This window comes from Aotus nancymaae, unplaced genomic scaffold (genome assembly GCF_030222135.1).
Source record: "Aotus nancymaae isolate 86718 unplaced genomic scaffold, 86718_ANA_hifiasm-v0.15.2.pri h1tg000028l, whole genome shotgun sequence".
NCBI lineage: Eukaryota > Metazoa > Chordata > Mammalia > Primates > Aotidae > Aotus > Aotus nancymaae.
In genome coordinates this window covers 19,039,958-19,062,016 of record NW_026988441.1, presented here as the reverse complement: position 1 = coordinate 19,062,016, position 22,059 = coordinate 19,039,958, and the positions used below count along the sequence as shown (strand labels likewise).

General features: G+C 55.8%; 1 protein-coding gene across 1 annotated transcript in view; it reads right to left on the bottom strand.

The window, feature by feature from the left end:
- The window catches only part of PEPD (peptidase D), a 127,554-nt gene extending 105,699 nt beyond the window's left edge, over nucleotides 1-21,855 (bottom strand). The window contains exons 1-4 of the mRNA XM_012448459.2: nucleotides 21,792-21,855; nucleotides 12,782-12,965; nucleotides 11,205-11,332; nucleotides 1,695-1,758 (exon numbers count right to left, since the gene is read on the bottom strand). Of these exons, the coding sequence (XP_012303882.1) occupies nucleotides 1,695-1,758; nucleotides 11,205-11,332; nucleotides 12,782-12,965; nucleotides 21,792-21,808 (393 nt within the window). The 5' untranslated portion in view covers nucleotides 21,809-21,855. The remainder of the gene's footprint in view (nucleotides 1-1,694; nucleotides 1,759-11,204; nucleotides 11,333-12,781; nucleotides 12,966-21,791) is intronic.
- Nucleotides 21,856-22,059: the final 204 nt, after the last annotated feature.

Sequence of the window (22,059 nt, the reverse complement as noted above, 5' to 3'; positions counted from 1 at the left end):
AGGGACGAGGGGCTCCGGGAGAGCTGCCAGTGTTACTGGAGCCCATGGGGGCCACCCCGGCGTGAAGCACTTGCCCTGCTGTCAACATGAGTCTTGTTTCTAGTAAAAAGAGCAGCAGTATTAGAGCATCAACACTGATCTGCACTGGCAGTGGCAATGACAGGGTGACTGTTCGCTCATGTGGTCACCGCCTGCACCACACTGTGCTCCAGGCTGTTGAGGTAAACCCTGCATCTCAGCCACCTCTGATGCCCTGTATGTCCCTGGGACTGGGCAGGGAGAGGAGCAAGAGGCATGTCTGGGGGAAAAGAACTGGGCGTTAAGACAAATACAAGACAGTCAAGGGCAGGATGCACATCAGAACACAGTCAGCATCCACAGTGTCCACAACGTGTCCTGACGGCTCGGGGAAGGGGCACCAGTGAGGACCAGGGTCCACAGTGGATACAGAGGGTTGGTCCAAGGCCTCAAAAGACGGGTAGGGGAAAAACTGTCGGAGACGTGGAAAACCTATTCCAGGGCAGCAGAACTGGAGGCAGGGCTGGGCCTGACTGTGGACACACGGTGCTGGCCTGCCTGGAGTCAAAGAGAGCTGGCCACCCCCAGCTGGCTGGGCCGGGCGGGGCCCCAGATGCTAAGCAGAGACAAACTGGCCCCTCACAGCACTGTGTCCAGCCATGATCCCTGGGAGCCTGCCTCCCACCTAGTGCCATCATCCTCAGCCAGGCTGTGTCCTGCCTGGGGGAAGGGGGAAGCTGCCTGGCCGCCAGGACTGGCTCCCCAAGCCACTTCCACACTGCAGCCCCGGCTCTTAGCATGGCCCACACGTGACCTCTATCTAGGGAAATGTAGCTACAGGAGGGCCCCTTCCAAAGCTGATGCTGCCGAGTCCAGGTTGGACTCTCAGTGGCAGGCACGGACTTCGGGTGCTTCACATTCTACACGGCGCTGACATGCACAGGACGTGGGATTATGACAGCGCCCAGGGCTGGAGCACAGAGGCCTCCTGTGTGCCAGGCAGTGGTTCAGTGTCAGGGCCTTTGTTCACTTAGACCACGGGGGCTCCCAGCTGTGCTCTCGCCTCTATCTCAGCCCTGCATCACTGGCAGGAAGAAGACCTGGAGTCAAGGAGTCAGGGCAGCCCCTTTCACCTGCCTGGACTTGGGACAGATTCAAAGCCCCAAGAGGACAGTCACTCACCAACCCAGGCCACAGGACACCCGCTGGACAATGCCACTGAGAAGTGGATTTGAAGTCAAGGGACCTCCAACGCCATTCTACAAGCCTTTCACAGTCTCGGGCTTTTCTGACAGCAGTACCTGCAGCCAGCCAGGGCTGGAGACACATGAAGGCCTCGGCCCAGCCTCGCAGTGACTTAGACCATGTGCCACCGCTGCAGGCAGGCCTGCCTCCCAGAGATGACTCCTGTATCTCAGCAGCCACGACCCAGATCACCAGACACTTCCACCCACAGAGTCAGGGGCCTTCCTAGGCAAAGCAATGGCTCTGCAGAGAAGCCTGAGGTGTGGGTTGCTGCCTTCCAAATGGGAGCAACCCCCTGAGTGGGGGGCTGGCGGCCAGGCGATAGTGTCCCCGACATCCAGCCAAGCTGTGGCAGTGGAAGGAGAGGAACTCCAGGAGTGGAAGGGGTGCTGGAAGCCCTGGGCCGCTCAGAGGAGGAGCCAGCTACCCACCTCATCTGTGTACTGGACGTCGTCCACAGCATACTTCTCCTTGAAGTGTTCCTTGGAATGGATCCTCAAAGAAAAGAACAAGGAATGCCAGGGTCAGGGCTTGGTAATAGCTCAGCGTGGCCACCTTCCTGCCTGCCAAGCCCAGGCCATGGAGCCCCAGGCCCATCCCCATCACAGCCAGCACCCAGCAACCAGCACCGAGCAGGTCTGCCCAACACACACTTGGAGGGCAAAGGGCACTGGGCCACAGAGAGACCACTGAAGCACACCTGCTTTCCTCAGCAACCCCTGCTCCTCCATGACTCTAGACACCTGGAGCCAGCTGCTGCAGACAAAACCCCTATCATCCCCCTTCACTGCCAGAGACAGTTCACCAGGGTAGCCAGCCAGTGCACCCCACCCTCTGCGGCATAAAATAACCTGCCTGCCAGGTCTTCATGGAGCATCTGTAAAGAAAAGTTAATTTTATTTTCTAGAGACAGCATCATGCTATGTCACCCTGGCTGGAGTGTAGTGGCACAATCAGAGTTCACTGCAGCCTCAAAGTCCTGGGCTCAAGTGATTTTCCCACCTCAGCCTCCCAAGGAGCTGGGACTACAGACATGTACGACCAAGCCAGCTAATTTTTTTAAACGCTTCAGAGAGATGAGGTCTCACTATGTTGCCCAGGCTGATCTGGAACTCCTGGCCTCAAGCAGTCTTCCTGCCTCAGCCTCCCAAAGGGCTGGGATTATAGGTATTAGGCACTGTGCCCAGCCAAAAATTAACATTTTTAAAAAGTCAATATCAGTATTACTCAATGTGATGAGAAAAACTCAAGCTTACTCATTATTCCTGAAAAATCTACCAGTGAGAAGACACAGAACCGACGAGGTTGTGCAGCCCTCGTCCACCTCCTGACAGGCTCTTTGGTCACAGCTGTGCTAGGCAGACCTCCAGCCTGGGTACTGCAAGCCGCCACCCCCAGGCTCTTGGTCAGCAGATGCGTCAATGTCTCTGCTGGTGACAGAGCTTATGTGAGGGGAAAGGAACACGAACTGCACAAGGGAGACGCTGAGAGCCAAATCCACTGACACACGTGCACACCGTCCCACGCCATCCCACGCCATCCCATACCTGGGCCCCCCTTATCACAGGGGCTCTATCCCCAGCTGTGCTCCAGGCCCCACCTCACCGCTGTCTGTGGTCTCACTGCATTACAGTCAACGGGTGCTGAGTTCCAAAGAAGCCTCAGACAAAAAACAGCAGATGGTTTCTAGATGGTGCTTCCAGGGCTGTCAAGGGATGGTGGTGAGGCAGGATAGGGTCTGAAGGCAGGGAACCTAAGGCTCTTTCACCAGACTTCCTAGAACTAAATTGAAAGGAAAACCCTAACTTTCCATGCCTAAGTAACAAAGGACCGGAGGCTACTCCCTAACCCCTTTTCCAGGCAGATGGGAAATTGAAAGTACCTCTGATTGCAAGGGAGTCTTGATTTGCATATAAGTGCAACTTTGTAACTTCACTCTAGCCTCTAATTGGTGGCTTTCTGCAACCAATCACGTTTGCACAGGAGTGTGACTTTTGTAACTTTACTTCAGTCTCTGATTGGTTGCTTTCCACAACCAATCGACTGACTGGGGGCCACCACTTCATTTATAAGAGGTGAGTACCAAGTGGCCAATGGGAAACCTCCACGGGGTATTTGGACCTCAGAAGATTCTGTCCCCAGGCCCTTTGGCCGATGCTTAGACGGCTCCCACACTGTGAAGTGCACTTTCATTTTCACAATAAATCTCTGCTTTCATTCTTTCCTTGCTTTGTGTGTTTTGTTCGAATTCTTTGTTCAAAACACCAAGAACCTGGACAACTAGCAGTCAAGACCCTCTACTGATAACACTGAGAGGTATGGAGGACGCTGTTCCCAGGGAGCCCCACAGAACACGGTGGAGGGAGAGAATCTTAGATTCAGAGGTGACAACCTTCATGAGTGAGGTCCTGAACTGGTGTCCTATGTGCCACTCTCGGCCTCTGTGACACTAAGGACGAGCATCACTCCCAGGAAACAGAATCCACTCCTCTGAGTTCTCCACCACTTCCCTCTCCTCCCAAACCAGGAAGTACTGGCCACAGGGCCTGGGGACAGACGGGAGGGCTGTAGGGAGGAACACCAGGGACACCAAGGACCCAGCAGACGCTGGTCTCACTGCAATCAATCAGCTGCTCAGTGCAGCCCACAATGCCCTTTGCTTTCTCTCCCTTTTGGCTTCTCTGAAATAATTACGGGGTATCAAGCGCCTGCTGTTAATTAAATTTGCATGATTCAGTCACATTCACTTGTGCTTTTGAGACAGGACTCAAAAGTTAAATGGCCAAGGTCTGACACCTCCATTAGCACGGCCTCAAGCAGTTACGGGGCAGGAATTGATGACAAGCACCTCGCCTGGACTCCAGAGGCCCCAGACTCAGGGATTACTGTGCAGCCGGCTCAAAGGGAAGCCTGCAGACCTTTTGCTGCTGAGCAACTACACTCTCGGCACCAAGTTGACCCCACAGCCCGGCACAAAAGCACGTGCCAGAAATACAAAAGGCAGGGCCATCAGTGAAACGCGTGGCTGAGATCATCACATCAACTCAGACTGCTCGGCTCCATAACAGACACCCTGCGATCTCCGTGCATTCCCAGCTCTACCTCTAGCTCCTTCCCATCATCGCCTCCAGCTGTGACAGGTGTGGAACGCAACTTCCCAGCAGACTGGGGAAGTACAAAGGAACTGCTTTTGAGGCCAGCGTCCTACAGAGGGGTATCTCAGCCATCAGTGTGGCACCCGACCTTGTCACCTCCACTCCCATTAGGAGTGGAGGTGGCAAGGTCGGGTGCCACACTGATGGCTGAGACCTCCCAACTCACCCCAACTGTGCAGAGGGAAGCCACCAGGAAATGCATTCCCACCCCTCCTGCCAAAATGCACCTCCTGAGCAGGAGGCCTAATTCTCAGCAGAAAAGCCATTCGACAACAAAACCTGAAAAGCTGCAAGCAGCTCTTCCGGCACTGCGCGTTTCATTCTCTTTTAAAGGGCAGAGATAATTAAGTTTGGATAGTACTTATTTTTCGTGTTTGGGGGCTAATTATAGTAAAAACCATTTAAACGTCACCCTAAGGGATATGCGTGCCAGACTCCCATGTCAAACCAGCCACCGAAGTCTTGGCAGCCATGATTTGGTGGGGTTGATGAGAAAAGAAGTGGTGTGGCCACACAAGCCCTGCAAAGCTGGCTGGAGGGCCCCTGGGGGGCTCTGGACTCCCCAAGGGCCAGGTTGGCCAAGGCAGGAGGCAGCCACTCAGAGGGAGGAACCTGCACCCTGCCCCACGGGGAGTCTGGGTCCAGCAGTGGCGCTTCATGTCAGGCCCCATTGCATGGGAAGTCTGGATAAAAACAACTGGACTGGTGGCCGGGCGTGGTAGCTCATGCCTGTAATCCCAGCACTTTGGGAGGCCAAGGTGGGCAGATCACCTGAGGTCAGGAGTTCAAGACCAGCTTGGCCAACATGGCAAAACCCCGTCTCTACTAAAAATACAAAAAAATTAACTGGGCATGGTGGCTGTAATCCCAGCTACTTGGGAGGCTGAGGCGGGAAAATCACTTGAACCCAGGAGGCGGAGGTTGCAGTGAGCCGAGATCGCGCCATTGCACTATAGTCTGGGCGATGAGAGCAAAACTCCGTCTCAAAAAAGAAAAAGAAACAACTGGACTGGAGAGGATGGGTCAGCAGAGAAGCTGCTATCACCCCACACACTCTCCCCTCAAGTGCCAAGGATAGCTTTGGCAGGAGAGAGAAGTCCTCCTACCCAAAGAGGCGCTCATCCTCCACGGGGTCAGCATCCAAGGACCCCAGCGGGGCCCTGGCATGAATGAGAGAGGCCTTTCTCAGTGCCCAGAGTCAGCGCCCAGGCCTGGTTACTCTGCAGTGACCGCCAGCACCCATGGGGGCCCTAGGTGGGAAGGAGACATTAAATTAATGCCACACAGTGCAGACACAGGGAGCCTTCTAGAAAATGAAATTTCAATGAGCAGGTCTTGTTGGCTGGCTGACCACCTGCATGCGGTTAATGAATAAGTAATAGGGCCAAATTATAGCTGTCACCATCCATTTCCCGAAGCCGGGCCTGCCTTCAGCTACAAACAATGCCGCCTTGCGACTCTCACACTGCTCACGGTGGAAGGCAGCAGCACTGGCTCCTCTGCGTTGGAGCCGGCAACCATCTGAGGATGTCATCAGCTGGTCAGAGACAAAAGCAGACCTCGCCACAGTGATGCAGGCGCCTATGCCCAAAGACCACTCCCCAAGCAAGGCTTCCTCACAGGGGCCACAGAGGGGACAGCGATGCCCAGGAGGCCGGAGAGCAGGACCAGTGACCAGGCCTGCCCAGGGTCAGCACCCCAAACCGTCCAGGCAGCAGCCAAGGGAGCTCCTCAGCCTTTTCTCAGAGGCCTGCGCCCTGCAAAGAGGGCCCCCCACACCCTGCTGATCACAGGCAGCATGGGTGGGAGCCACCAGAGAGGCTGGGGAAGCCTTGGTCCTTGGGGCAGTGCCAGGAAAAACACACAACACACAACACACCCTCATCACAAACACCCAACACACCACACACATCCACATACAACACGGCACACTCACACCCACCACACCCCATCACAAACACCTTACACACCACTCACACACCCATACACACCTTCATCAGAAACACCCTACACACACACCCACCCACAACACAGTACACTCACAAACACCACACCCCATCACCCTGCACAACTCACAAACCCAAGCGCACACACCCATACACACCCTCTTCAGAAACACCCTACACACTACACACTACACACACACAACACACCCCATCACAAACACCCTACACAACACTCCCACACACAACACACACACACACCCTCACATGCACCCTACACCACACACCCACACAACACAGCACACACACTCACACACTTCCATCACAACCTACACACCACACACATACTCCCATCACAAACACCCTACACACCACACACAAAAACGCACCTCATCACACCTACATACCACGCACACTCCCACTCACAACACAGTACACACACACTCCCATCACAACCTACACACCCACACACAACATACCCCATCACAAAAACGTACACACCACACATTCCCCTCACAAACACCCTATACACCACATACGCATCTACTCACAACACAGCACACACGCCCACACACTCCCCCTCACATGCACCTACACACCATACACCCACAAACACAGCACACACATCATCACAACCACCTACACACATCACACAACACAGCACACACACACTCGTATGCACCCTTCCTCATAAACACCTTACACACCACACCCCATCACAAACACCCTACACACCACAAACACAGCACATGCCCCCCCACAAACAACATACTCTACATGCATCACACACACACGTCCTCTCCACACCACATCCATACATACCCACCCCTTCACATGCACCACACCACACACAGGTACACACTCCACATGCACACACAGCCCCCCACACATACACCATACACATGCAAACCCTCCCACCATACCCGCATCCATCTCTCACACGGGAGGTGGGTATGGTCCTGGAGAGGCTGAGCACCTCTCCCTGCACACCCAGGGCTGGGAACAGGCTGCAAAGGTTCCAGGAGGGTCCCCCCACCTGGTCCAAAGTGGCTCCCAACCCTGGGCTCCGAAGCTGCCTGGGGCGCTGACTCACAGACGCCCCGGACACCCCACAGCCAAAGCCACCCTCCGCTGTGCCCGACTCCAGTGGAAAATGGTGGAAAACGCTCTCACATCAAAAAGATAACCACACTGTTGTGAGCAGAGACTGAATAAAAACGCATTCGAAGCTACCACCCTCCCCTCCCAGGACCGGCCTGGGGTGAGGAGTGGGCAGTCCCCAGGCTGCCCACGGTCCCAGGCATCTGCAACCCTGACAACAGCAAGAGCAGTTCTGCAGGAAGTGGCAGATCCTGCAGATGGGGGTGTCGTTTCCCTGGGTGACTTTGGATCGCAGTATCTGCCAGCTGGATTTTCAAAAGCCATCAGATAGGGACTCAAAAGGAAGCTGAGGAGCTGAAGGTCAAATGTGCAGTCTGGTGGGTTTTGCTTGCAAAGGCCAGGTACTCCCATCAGCCTCGCTCCAGGTGCCCTATTGATTCCAGAAGCCGCTGGAAGCAGCCGCATGCAATCAGATCTGGCCAATCCCCAGCTCCAGTCCCACACAATCAACCCCACCCCTACTGCCCTGTTACAACTGAGCCTTCTCTCCTGGGGGCTCAGGCTGGGGAGACTCAGACAGGGTTACCCCAGGGCAGAGGAACAAAGAGGCCTGCTGGGGGTGGCCGTGGCAGGGAGCCAGGACTGCAGGCACAAAGGTCTACCTCTCAGCTATGGGTCCAGAAGACCCCTTGGGACCAAGGCTCCCTGATCTGACCTGCCCAGCATGCACACAGCCTTTTCCAACACGGAAGATCCCTGCTGGAAACCCCTAAACAGAAACACCCAGTGGGGCCCTGCTTAGGCCCTGATCAGACCTTCCCTGAAGCTGTTCCTCCTTCTCAGTCCACGTCTCACAGAGAAGGCATACTCCCCAGCTGCTTCTCTGAGCAGTGGGACACGTCAGCAGGCTCTGGGCCAGCAGCAAGGCCCATGAGGAGGCTGAGAGGGCAGCCAGCTCAAAACTGCAGGTGTCACCCAGAGCCAAGAGTCACCTGGCACAGGGGCCCTAGCTAGTCCTGAGATGTGCCACTTGCAAGAAGGGCTGAGGCTACAACTCTGCTCTGGGTGGCGAGAGGATGCTGGGAGAATGCTCCAGTGGAATGCAGACCTAAACTCTTCGTCACTGCTGTCCCAGTTACAAGGGCTAGGGAACAAACAACTCCAACATTTAATGGAGTGCAAAACCACCAATCATGTTCATGGACTCTGAAGGCTGAGAATTCAGACTGAGCCCAGAGAGGACAGAGAAGCTCTGCTCCACAACACCTAGGACCTCAGCAGGTGGAAGGCTGGGGCTCAGAACCACCTGGGGCTCATGCATGCTGGCGGCTGCTGCTGCTGGCAGCTGGTGTCCCCCTGTTGGGGGGAGTTGTGCTTCCTCACGGTGTGGTGGCTGGGCTCCCAGGGCGAGCACCCCACAAGAGAGAACCAGCTGTAAGCCACAGTGCACTTTACAGTCTAGCCTCAGATGTCACACAGCAACACTGCCACATCCGTCATGAAACCCAGACCTGGGTCAGACAGGAGGGAAAATAGATGTCACCTGCAAACGGCAAGTGGCCGGAAACACTGCTGTGGCCATTTTTGGACAAGACAACCTGCTTCCTAGAACCATCCCCGCCTCACGGCACTGTCACAGATGTAACCGTCCCTGGAGTGGCCAGCACTGTAACTCCAGTCCGGGGCGGGGGGCCTCCCGAGCAGCATCACAAGGAAGGAACTGGAGCCCCAAACACGACCAGACCCAATCGCAAGCCCCACGGCCTCTCAGAAGCCACACTGAGCCAGCAGGCGAGCTCAGCTTCTGACTGCAGCTCCAGCAAGACCTGGCAGCAGGACCCACACGGGTCACATCACCACACTGAGCCATTTCCTCTTTTATAACAGGGCAGTCATAAGGATTCCATTGGGAATGGGATGAGGGCTGACAATAAAGATCGTGACAGGATGAGAAGGCACCGTCAGGCAGGGGCTCCGAGGGGCAGCCTGGCAGGAGCCCCAAAGGCAGCCAGCCTGGGTGCGTCTACTCCGTGTGCTTCTTCCCAGGGGCCGAGCCAGGAGACCACCCCCAGGAGAAACAGGCCTCTTTTCTTCTGCTGCCAATTGTGCTCCAGGCTGAGTCCTGCCCAGCAAAGATCCCAGTCTTGCCTGGCTGGGATCCTGCCAAGTGGTCCAAGAGCAGAATGATCACCAACTTGTAAGCCTGAACCCCTTGCCCTGAGACAGCAGAAGCAGCGCACACCAACAAAGACAGAAATGAAGTCTGCACTGAAGGGAGGGGCGGGCAGGGTGGCGCTGGAAGCAGGGGAAGCCCCACTGTGGCCCCGGCCCTCGGCACAGAGCCCAGTCCCTGTAGCAGCCAAGGGCCTTGTCATTCAAACCAGCCACAGCCTCTCCAGCCCACCTGGTAATGTGCGTTCTGGGGCACCAGGCAGCAAAGGCTGTAATTTATACATTAGCCCGGAATAATCACTCTCCAGGCAGAGATGACACGCAGCGAGGTGGCCAGTATTTAGCGGGATCCTCTGATTACCTCAAACCTCCCTGGTTAAGCGTCTACCCCGGCACATCTGAGCAGGCGGAACAGCTCTGGGGATGGGGAGGGGACCTGAAACAGCAAACACTTAGGAGGGTGGAAGGTGCCCAGTAGCCTGAGCCTCTGCTCTGTCTCACAGGTGAGCCGAGAAGGCAGGGCCTACGCAGTGTTTAGAGGCAGGCAGCAAATAACACGCCCAGCATATCAGTGACCAGCCTCTGATCCCAAGACCCAAACCCAACCCCCCACCCTCAGGTATGCACAGGGCCAAGCCATGCCTGTCAATGCCATGCAGGAGTGACAGCCCGCCAGGGCCAAAGCCTCTGGTGTCTTTTTCGGGGTGTGGGGAGCTAGAATTTCAGGATTAACAAACTGCACTTCCAAACAAACAAGGCCCCTGGCTGATAGGCTCAGATTCGTGAAGTAACACCAGGGATTTTGGTCGCGAATCCAATTAGAAAAAACGACACGGACACATGTGGGGTGGTTTTAAGGAGCGGAGAGTTTAATAGGCAAGAAGAAAGGGAGAAGACAGAAGGAAGAAGCTCCCCCAAGCCGAAAGAAGAGGTCCCCAAGTGCAGTGGACACCAGCCAGATGTACATGCACAGGCTGGAGGAGGCGATGTCTGATTTGCATATGGCTCAGGGGATTGGTTTGACCAGGCACGTCATTCAGGTAGCCCTCGGAAAAAGCTGGCCCTCCCACCCCAGCTTTTTAATACGCAAATGTAGGGCGCCAAGGATGTTCTACACTCGCGGGGGATACGTGGGGGTGGCCGTGTTGCCAGGAACTTGTGAAACAAGGGCAAGAAGGCCTTGGGAATTGCCAAGTTGGGTGGACCCAGGTTCTAAAGGCCAGCATTTGCATATCAAAGGTTGCCACCCTGGCTCTGAGAGTCAGGGCTTTACAAGAAAACTTCCAAAGGACCCCTTTTCTTCTCTATCTGCATAAAATAATTTCTTAATACCTCCCACCACAGTCATAGCTCCAGCTCTAAATCCCTTCCCAACCAAGGGTACAGGGCTCTGGCTCGAGGCAGGCTGTGACAACCCTGACCTCATTCCCTTCCTCCTGCAGCTCTTCCCTCCTCGCCATCCCCAGGCCCTGCCTGGCCCTGCCCTCCTACCCTACCTCCCCTCCACCTCCCCTCCCTGCCCCCAGCCCGTGGTTGGTAGCTGCAGTGCCCCAGCCAGGTTGCTCCTTACTTTCCCATCCAGGTGGCATGGCTGGCAGGAAGCCTGGGCACAAACAGGGTTGATTTCCCAGTGTCAACGTCGATGATGCCATAGCAGCCTGGCTCGGTGACACCGAATGCCCAGTGAAAGAAGGACTCCTATGGCGGGAATAAGAACTCTCATTAGCCAGTGGAACATGAGGTGCAAGCAGGGACCAGGTGGCTGCATCCCAGACCTCCAGAGAGCAAGTTCGGGCCGATCGGCTCATGTAACTGACCCCAGCCCCACACATCCCTTCCCCTCAGCACCCGGCTCCTCAGCTCATCCTCCCACGGTTTGGCAGAGGGCAGCCTGGGAGCTCCTCTACCCTGCTGGGAGCCCCTCTACCCTGCTGGGAGCCCTCTCTGATGATGCGAGCCTGCCTATGTCCCCACCCCCTAGACCCACGACAGAGCGCCCTGGGATCCCGGCGCCCAGCAGCACCGCTAGCTCAGCTCTGCCTCTCTGCCACGCACAAGCAGGCAAAATGCCCCCCGGATTCTGACGCCCAGGCCGGATATCTGCACGGAAATGGATTCCTCCATTTAGGACTTCTTACTTCCCTCTCCCACCCCCGGGGCAGCTGATGACTTCAGTGTTTAGCAATGAATGCTGGCTGCGCTAAAAGGACGTCATAAAGGTATGAAGTGGAGGAGGATCTCTTCCAAAATTAGCCTTGCATACCATCAGAAAGGGAGCCAACAGCTGAATTTAGGAAATCGGTTTTTAAGCCACAGAATATTTAAACCTGGAGAAGCATCAAGACTAGCCAGAGAAAACTTATTTAGACCACGTCTCTCGCAGCCATGGGATTGCAGGCGTGCAGCTGCAACAACGGAGCAGAGAGACAGGACTCTTTGGGCAGGAGGTGCTTTTAGTAAAGAAAAAAACACAGCCTGTGGTGGCTCGGCAACGGATCTCAGTCCATCTGTGGCCTGCTGGGGCAACAGGGTCCAGCTAGGGAAGCCACGCCTTGCCACATCCTCTCCACGCTCGGCTTCCCTTCACATTCCCATCTCTTTTCTCACCAGGACTCTGCATGGACACGTCCCCTAGGCTCTGCCTGCCCCAGAGAGGTTGTGAAGTCAGGCTCCAGCTCTGGGCATGGCAGTGGGGAGAAAACAGCACTAGATTGAGAGTTGGAAGACGAGGTTTTAATCCCAGCTCTGCCTCTTGGTAAGTCATCTCCCCTCTAAGCCTCAGTTTTCTCATCTGCAAAATGGATTTAGTGCTAAAATCTGTGAAAGTGGGCCCAGCTCAGAGCCTTACAGTCTTCGTGGGCGGGTGTCCTCGTGTTCCTGTGCCTGGGGACTGAGTGCTGCCAGTGACTCTCAGCCATGGCCACCATGGCCAGGCTGGCTTCCTGCAGTTGGGCTACCCACCGCCCCCACAGGATTCTACATCTTCAAGAAGCCCCCAGAAAAATTCCCAGGCGAGGAAATGGAGGCTCAAGGAGGACCACAAGGGGCAGCACTGGCCAAGCTGGGGCCTCCGACTCCTGCTCGGGGAGCGGCTCCATCCCACCCCCACCACCCACCCCCACCTGCAGTCAAGCATGGCAGGCTCACCTGGCGGAAGAGGACCCCAGTGTCGGTGCAGTAGCGCTGAGTCTCCTCCCCACCCTGCAGGACCACGACAGAGCCGGCCTGCACAGCAGGGTTCTTCCGCAGCCGCTCACACAGGCGCTGCCGGTTCAAGGCAAAGAGTGCCAGCGGCACCTTCAGGGTTTCATTCCCCAGCCAAAACGAGGGTCTGCAGAGGCAAGAGCACACACCGCCACGCAGGCCTCTGTTAGTACCTCCAAGCATACCCACACCCGGGGTCAGGGATGACCAGAGGCCCAAGCCTGCCATGAAAGCCCCATCAGCATGGGGCAAGCTGCCAGAGCTCTACCTGCTTAGGACCCAGAAACAGCCCCTCACTGAGCTGCCTGAGGACTGCAGGACCTTGTCTCCCCTCCACCACCACCCATGCTGTCCTGAGTCCACCTCCCTGCTCCTCTGCCCTGCTACCAACTGCCCAGCAGGCCACAGGGACTCCATGCTTCCTGATCTGCAGCAGGTCCCCAGTCCTCACCGGCCACTTGGTGCCCATTACCCTGGGGGCCACTCTCTCTGTGGAAACCCTGCCCAACAGCAGCCGGTTCAGGCTCCCCACCAGCCGGGCCCCTGGTCCCTGGCTCTACCTCCCTGCTGGAGCCCAGCTCGGCCCAACCCTGGAGCCTCTTCCCTAACTGGCTCCCTCCCTCAGCTCAGCTGAGCTCACCTAGTCCCTCAGCTCAAAGGACCATCTGCATCTGCAGACTGATGATCTCCGGCTCCAGACTCACAGACCCATGGGCCACCCTCAGCAGGCATAAGATGGCCCTGAACCAAAGCTGCTCCTCCCCACCTCCCCAACACAAACCACCTGCGCCTGGACAGTCACCCAGGCCATCCCGGCCTCCTGTCTCATGCCACCTCCTGGCCACCAGCAAGGCCTGCACTCTACTATCAGAGCACATCCCCATCTCCAGGGCCACCTCCCCATGTCCCGCCTGCACAACTGTAGGCAACTCTCAACATGGCTCTTGGCCCCAGCTTCCCCACAGCCTGGTCTGCACCTTCTACCAGAAGGGCCCTTTCGAAATGCCAATCCCAGCACATACTCCCTGCCCAACCTTGAGCCGGCTGGCTTCGCTGAGTGCAGACCGCTCCCCAGCCACAAGGGATCCAGGCCCCCACTTCACACTTGGTTTCCTCCGCTGCAGCATGGGCATCCTCGCTGTTCCCTAAACACCCAGAACACTCCAGCCTTTGCTGCTGCAGTGCCCTGTGGGGAATGCTCTTCCCAAGGGCATCCCATGCCCTTTTACCCAACCTCTGCAAAAATGCCCCTTTCCTACCCACCCCATCCCCCGGCTCTCTTCAAGTCTCTCTAGAGCCCTCATAACTTTTCACTTAATTGTTTGCTGGGCCTCCAGGTAATGTGTAAGTTCCCTGAGGGCAGGGACAGAGCAGGTGTCAGTATCTGCTCTGTTGAATGAATGAATAAATGGATGGTGGTCCCGGCAAGCAGGCTGGAGGCCAGGAGTGGAGAGATAATGGGGACTAGGTGGAGGAGGAGTCAGGCAGAGGAAGGAGCCCCCACAGGCTCTCCAGCAAGGGGGCAGTGGGTGGGCATGGAGGTTGAGGAGGCAGGGACGTCCCAGAGCCAGTCCCAGAGCAGAGCTCTGCCCGGGGACTGCAATGAAGCTGCGGATGAAACGTGCCCTCACAGCGCAGCAAGGTGACATGGCCTGGGGCACCTCTCACACTCACCTCACATGGGACCCTCAGAGGCCCTGACCATCCTGCCAGGGTCACATGAGCAGGTGATACCTCCTGCACATCTTGGCTCCAATATGACCTCAGGATGCTCTTCCCCGGCCTCCCTCTTTGAACCTGCAACTCTTCTCCCTGCCCAACCCTACTAGTCCCTGGCCTGAGGTTTCCCCACTTGCCCTCCAGATACACCCCGCTGCTCTGTGCCCAGAGGCCAACCTACCCAACCTCCTCAGCATGCACCCTGCCTCCTGCCTCCAGGTGGGCTGAGCCAACCGCAGGCACAACAGGCTGGGGGCAGGAGCAGAGGGAGGACAATGTATCCACTCCTCTGGCTCCCGCCCTGGCGACCCTGGAACTGAATGGCTGGGGGTGCCCCTCCATTCAGGGCCACTGCTCTGATGAGGCTGCCCTGCCCCACAGCATGGCGCTCGCTGGGTTTTTAACCAGGTTCCCCCATCTTCTTTCCAGGGTTTCCTTAACACACACACAGCTCTGCATATGGTCCCTGCTCTCAACTCTCCTTAGTGGCTCCCTGGAGTGAACTCCTGGTGTGGGGCCAGGTCCCAGGCCAAGACAACACTTAGCACTCAGCGGGTGCTGCCTGGTGCTTCCTGGTGTTCTCCAGCCCGACCCTCCGGGTGGAAACACAAGGAGATGGAGCTCCAAGTTGCCTTGGTCACTGCCGTGCCCCGCCTGGTGCCCTGCCTGACGCACAGCAAACGCTCAACACATATCTGCTGAATGACACATGGGGTCACACACACAGCTGTGAGATGAGAAGATGCCACATCAGCGGGCAGGAAGTAGCCCTCGAGCCCCAGCCTGCCCAGGGAGGGTGGAGGGTCAGCCACACATGCTGACATGACTAGAGCCCCCTCCTGCTCCCCCACGTGCCCGTCCTACCCTCCCCGGAGGGTGAGCAGGTAGTTGGGTGGACACCAGCAGCCAGGGCTTCCTCTAGGTCAGGGCTTTTCTGCCACGCTCAGCCATATGAATGAAAGGGCAGAGGGAAGTCACTGACAGTTTGTAAACATGACCACATCCCAGCTGGCCGTGCCGTCGGGAACTGAAAGTGCAGTCGTCAGCACCTCGTGCTCATGTGTCCCCCATGGACTCCCACACCCTTTCCCCTCACTCAGGAAAGCCTATGGTGGTGGGAGCTCCAGGTGGCTCGTTCACTGCCGTGCTCCTGCCTGGCACCTAGCCAGCTGTGGCACAGGGCAAAACTCGTCTCTGCAGAGTCCCCAACAGCACAGGGGCAATGACACCGAGGCCCCACCATGGATGGCCTCAGCCACAGTCATCGAACAGCACGACTGGCCGAAAATGCCCATCCTCAGCCACTGGCCTGCAGAGCCCAGCCCTGCCCACCTCTCCCACACTCCCCTCTCCCTGCCTGGCCTCCCTCCTTAATCACACCAGGTGCTGACTCCCCATGGCCTGACACCATGCTCCCACCTGTAATGCTTGCAGAAAAGCTGGCCCTCCCCCTGTCTAGAACCTTCTGAGAGACTGAAATTTCTCAGGGCACCCGGACTGGGATCCCAAGAGCTGAGCAGAAACTTGATAAGCCACTTGAGCACTCAGCTGCCACTGAAAGGAAAACCTACAACCATGCTTACTTCTCCATGGGGCTCCGCCAGAACAGAACCCACCCACCCCGTGCGGGGCTCTGGGAATGAGAAGGGCTGGTCTGAGCCACCAGACAGGATGACACCCTACAGTCATTAGTTATAGGACACCACGGTATCAAGTTTTATAGACAAGCCCTTTGATTTTTCATGGCATAAACCAAACCCCCAGAGAGACTGTCAGGCCCAGAGCCAACACACATCAATTCTTCCTGTAAATTCAGCAAATTCAGCACCAGTAAAACATCTCCAACAGGTTTCTGCTGCAGCTTTTGCTAACTGGCACTGGAATTTAAAAGGAAAAAAGCCATATCATCCCCAAGTCCCAGGGTAAATAAGCCATGCTGCAGACAGCCAAGGGCACTAGAGCGCCACAGCCTCAGAGACTCACAGAACAGGTCTCTGACTCCCTGGAAGCCAGGACCCCCGCTGCCCTAGCAACAACCAAGACCCAGTAAGTAGCCCAGGACCAAAAACAGAGTGACCAAGACTGAGGCCAGTCCCCAAGGGTGGTGATGCCACTGCCCCTGCAACCCATCCCTTCCTCAAAATCCAAGCCCCATATCAGTACTGGGCCACCCTCTCCTCAACAGCCACCTGCAGGCTCTCACCTAAGGCCTAAGGACCCCTGAAGTTTCATCATCAAATTCAGGGGCTCCATCTACTTGGATGGGAAAAAGCTATACCTTTATTTTCTCTAACCTCCAATTCAAATGTACACTTTCTTCAATTATTAACATAAGCACCAAACTACTCAATGTCAGCAGTGCATGTGAATGTGTCACCAAAAAAAATCAAAGGTATTTTCATATCACATTATTGCTGTTGCAGTATCTCAAAGTATCACTTCTGCTCCTCGTAACTTCAAAATGAAAGTAGTTAGGCCAGGCACAGCAGATCATGCTTGTAATCCCAGCACTGTGAGAGGCTAAGGCAGGCAGATTACTCAAGCTCAGGAATTCAAGACCAGAATGGGCAACATGGCAAAACCCCATCTCTACCAAAAATACAAAATTAGCCAGACATGGTGGCTTGTGCCTGTGGTCCCAGCTACCAGGGAGGCTGAGGCAGGAGGATCGCTTGAGCCCTGGAGGTAGAGACCACAGTGAGCCAAAATCGTGCCACTGCACTCCAGCCTGGGGGAGAGGGTGAGACCCTGTCTCAAATTTATGTCACATTTTGATAACTGTATGTCCATAAAATTGTTTCTTTTTTTGTAATCTTCTGTACTTATTTCATGCATTTAAAAACATTATGCCCGCTAGGCACAGTGGCTCACACCTGTAATCTCAGGCAGATCACCTGAGGTCAGGAGTTCCATACCAGCCTGGTCAACATGGTGAAACCCGACTCTCCTAAAAATACAAAAATTAGCCGGGCATAGTGGCACACACCTTTAATTCCAGCCACTTGGGAGGCTGAGGCAGGAGAATCACTTGAACCCAGGAGGCAGAGGTCGCAGTGAGCCAAAATCGCACCACTGCACTCCAGCCTGGGTGACAGAGTAAGATTCAGTCTCCCAAAAAAAAAAAAAAGAACCATGATGCTGAGAATGATGTGTAAGCTTCACTGATGCCCATGGGGACCACTGCACAGACAAGAAAAGATCCCTGCACTAGAATGTGGAGCCACTGGCCAGGTGTAATGGCTCACACCTGTAATCCCAGCACTTAGGGAGGCTGAAGTGGGCAGATCATGAGGTCAGGAGTTCAAGACCAGCCTGGCCAAGATAGAGAAACCCTGTCTCTACTAAAAATACAAAAAATTAGCCAGGCATGGTTAATTACAGGTGAGCACCTGTAATCCCAGGTACTCGGGAGGCTGAGACAGGAGAACCCCTTGAACCCAGGAGGCAGAGGTTGCAGTGAGCCGAGATTGCACCATCGCTCTCCAGCCAGGAAACAGTGCAAGACACCATCTCAAAAAAAAAAAAAAAAAAAAAAGGTCATGGAGTTACTTCTAGATAGGGCCACACCACTAAGCTCCCAGCAAGAGAGGCCAGCAAAGGACCAGCCACCTCCTACCCTCAGCCTCCAGCATGGGGCCAGGCACCAGGCAGACACTCACGCAGCCCACTAGCTGCCTGACCATAAGCGCCAGGCTGGAGACGATCACCATAACTGGAGAGGACCTCAAGGCAACTGGTCAGCATCCCGCACCCTGCACCTCTCTCTCCTGGGGAGGATCAGGGTACCAAGTATACACAGGAACCAAGAGAGGGATGTGTGGAGTCAGGACCTGGGGGAGAGCCAGGGAAGGCACAGGGACACTCAGTGGCCAGCCTGCCTCCCACAGGCCCACCCGTCCCCAGCCCCCAGAGTCAGCCTAAGGCTTCTGCTCCAGGAGTACAAGGTTCACATTAGGGCAGGATCGGGCTCTTGACCCAGACTGTGAGTTCTGAAGACACTATCTCCAGAAGAATGCTGACTCCAGCGTGACCTATATCCCAACAGGTACACGCCCAGGGCAGCTCAACTGCTGCCTCTTTCTGGCTCTGCAACAGCTCCTAGGAGCTACTCAGTTAAAGAATTAAAGCTATTTCTTCATCCTACTCCTCAGAATTCTGTCCCCTTTCCCCACCACAACTCCTTCCCTCAATCACTGGGAGTCTCCCACGAAAGCAGGATGGGATGCTAGACTAATTTAGAGTAAATCCCCTTTTCATTCATTTCACCAAGCACCAATCACAGGGCAGCCACAAACTGGCTGGGGATACAACAGAACCCCTGGGCTCTAAGGATGCTAGGAGAGGCATGAAGGGAAGCAACTCCTAACCCAAATGGGCAGACATGGAAACGTGTCCGGCTAGGGGAGAAAACGGAGATTCTCTGGAGTTGTGAGCACCAAGCCTTTACCGGAGGGTTGGGAAAGGCTTCTGGGAGAGGGAACCATCGAAGCTAGGGCTGCAAATATGTGAACAATCACATAGAAGACATGAGCATTCCAGGGCCAGCGGACAAGTGTGCAAGGGGAGAAGGAAACGGAAAAAGCCATGTGGGGGCGCAGATGCAGACAGGTCTGGCTGAAGCTGAGAGATTACAAATTATCAGCCCTGTCTGTGGAAAGCTCAAGGAGACAGCAGTGCCATCAAGTACCATGGGATGGGGACCCTTCTCCCTGAGAGGATGGGAGGTGACCTCAGAGCACTCTGTCTCAACCTGAAGCCTATGTGCAGGCTAGCAAGATAAAGTAGGTTCAACCCTGAAGCACTCCCAGAGTAGCATCTTGAGTTTCAAGTTAAATCTGAGATGCTAGCTTAGAGCTTCCCCTACTCCCCAAATCATATGGTGCACACCCTAGTCACCTGGAATTCTCATAGACCCCTTCTGTCTCAGACTCTGGTAGGATTCTACAGACAACCAAATCCAACTCCCAGGGAGCCCATGGCCACGGCCATGACTTGCAGGCATGATGCCTCGTTATGCCTGACTCTGTGATCTGTCCTGTGAGTGCAGCTGGGAGCTGAGCTTTGCAGGAAACACACTTAATCCTTCTGCTCTTAAGGAAGCCACTGGGGTCAACCTCAGGCTCTAAGTACCCACGGGAAAGCCCCATACCAGACTGGGATGGCTCTTCCCAAGGAGACTGGCAGGCTCTGGAAGCTCACCCTCTCAATAGCACCCCTCTCTAAGACCTGCTGCTCTGTTTTGTCTCCCTCACCCACCCTATGCAGTGGCCCAGAGAATCAGTTCTGCTAGAAAAGCTCTCATTCTGGGGCCAGGTGCAGTGGTTCATGCCTGTAATCCCAGCACTTTGGGAGGCCGAGGAGGGTGGATCACCAGAGGTCAGGAGTTCGAGACCAGCCTGACCAACATGGTGAAACCTCATCTCTACTAAAAATATAAAAAATTAGCCGGGCATGGTGGCACAGGCCTGTAATTCCAGCTACTCAGGAGGCTGAGGCAGAAGAATCACTTGAACCTGGGAGATGGAGGTTGCAGTGAGCCGAGATTGCACCACTGCGCTCCAGCCTAGGCAATAAGAGCAAAACTTTGTCTCAAAAAAAAAATTAAATAAATAAAAAATAGAAAAGCTCTCAATCTAGGATCCAATCAGTTCCAGACTTGCTCCGATCCAGCTTGGTTCCTTCAGGAGAGCAGCGGGTCTCAGGCCAGCTTGGAGCCCTGAACCCAAATGCAACCCCTGGCACTCCCTGTGAGCACCTAGCCAGCCTAAACAGAGAAAAAGCATACCCACTGCTAGACACCAGCCTGCTCACGCTACCCTTTAAAAGGCTCACAGGCTGGGTTCAAGGATCTTTACACCCATCTGAGACTTTGTCCGCCCTGTTCTCTACCTGATGGGAGTCTCATCGCTGAAGCACTAGCACAAAAGTCATCCAGGGAGTGAAGCCTTCCCACACTTTCCCTGAGCTCAGAGTCAGTGTCCCTCCTTGCAAATGCCAAGACCACAGACAAGCAGATGGATGACAGAGTCCCATGGGTCCATCTGCTGCAGTGGCCTGTGAGTACCTAAGGGTAGGCCCAGCGCTATTCCTGGAATACAGCAGGTGCCCACAAAACGTTTGATTTGTATGTTCTAAGCTCCCCCAACCTTGGGGGCCAACTGAGAACCCACTTTCTGTTGCCATTTTCCCCACATCTTAAAAAGAGAGATGCAGTCAGTCCATTAGTTCCCCCATTCTGACCTCAGTTTCCAACCTGGCATCTGGAATACTGCTCCCTCCTACACCAGCTCCCCCTACCCCATTGCGTCACCAGACCTGCACCTTCTCCCACTGAGAAGGTGCTCAATGGAGCCTATTCTTTAAAAAACAGATCCAGCAGCTTGTAACAAAACCCTTCCAGCCCCTCAGGGCAAAGTCTGAAGAGGCCACCTGGAACACCACACCTTCCAGCCCAGGCTTGCACCCCTGTCCCCAGAACACTCTGAACTCTCAACCTTTGTCCCTTATCCTGTGCTCTGATGCTCCCTATCTGGGACGTTCCGCCCCACGCTCCGGTGAACCCATCTATCCACCCTTCCTCTCACTAGGACCACTCAGCCTTCTTTCATTCAGCTCAATATGGAGCACCTACTGTGTGCAAGGCACTGGGCTAGTGAGAACCAGGAAATCGCCCTGCCCTTGCACTCTAAATGGGGAAAAGATAACGAACAAGTACAAACAATGCTGTATATAGCTTATCGGATGATGATGAGGCCACAAAAAGTGGGATAGATGGTTAGAGAAAGATTCTCTGAGGAGTGACATTTGGCCCCTGAAAGAAGTGGGGACGTCCCCTGCTGGGAAAAGGGAATTCCAAGCCTGAATCAAACACTGCCTCCTCCGGGAAGCGCCCGGGTGCCTGGAGTCCTCGCAACGCCGCCCTCCCACCTGGGGGTCTTGGCAGCGAACATGCGTGTCTACCCGAGCCCCCACCGCGGCCGCACAGTGGGGCCGCCAGTCGCGCGCAGGTGGGCCTGAGCCAGCCGGGAGGGTGGAGAGGAGCTGCGGCCCCCGCGCTGACCCTGACTCGGAGAGTGCACCTCGCCGCCCCGCGCTCAGACGCTGGGCCCACGGGAAGAGGCGCCTGCCGGCGGCACTCAGCGAGCCCGGCTGGGGCTCTCACTCGCTGTCCGGCCGGGACACCCCTGCCCCTCTCCACGCCAGCGGGAAAGAGCGAGGGAGGGGCAGCACTCACCCGGCGGCCGCCGCCATGTTTGCCTTGCACCGGCGTCACGTGAAGTGCGGCGTCAGCTGAGCCCCTGCGGGTCTCACTGCGGGGGGCGGGGTAAGGGCGGGGGTAGGGGCGGGGCAGGAAGTCGACCCGCCTCCTCCAGCGCCAAACTCCACGGGACGGGAGAGGGCAGGACCTGGGGAGGGGAGGGGCGGGGCTCCAGAGAGGGGCGGGCCCGGGAGCGCGGCCAGGATACAGAGGCGTGCTGCAGGCGAAGTAGGGGCCGCGGGCA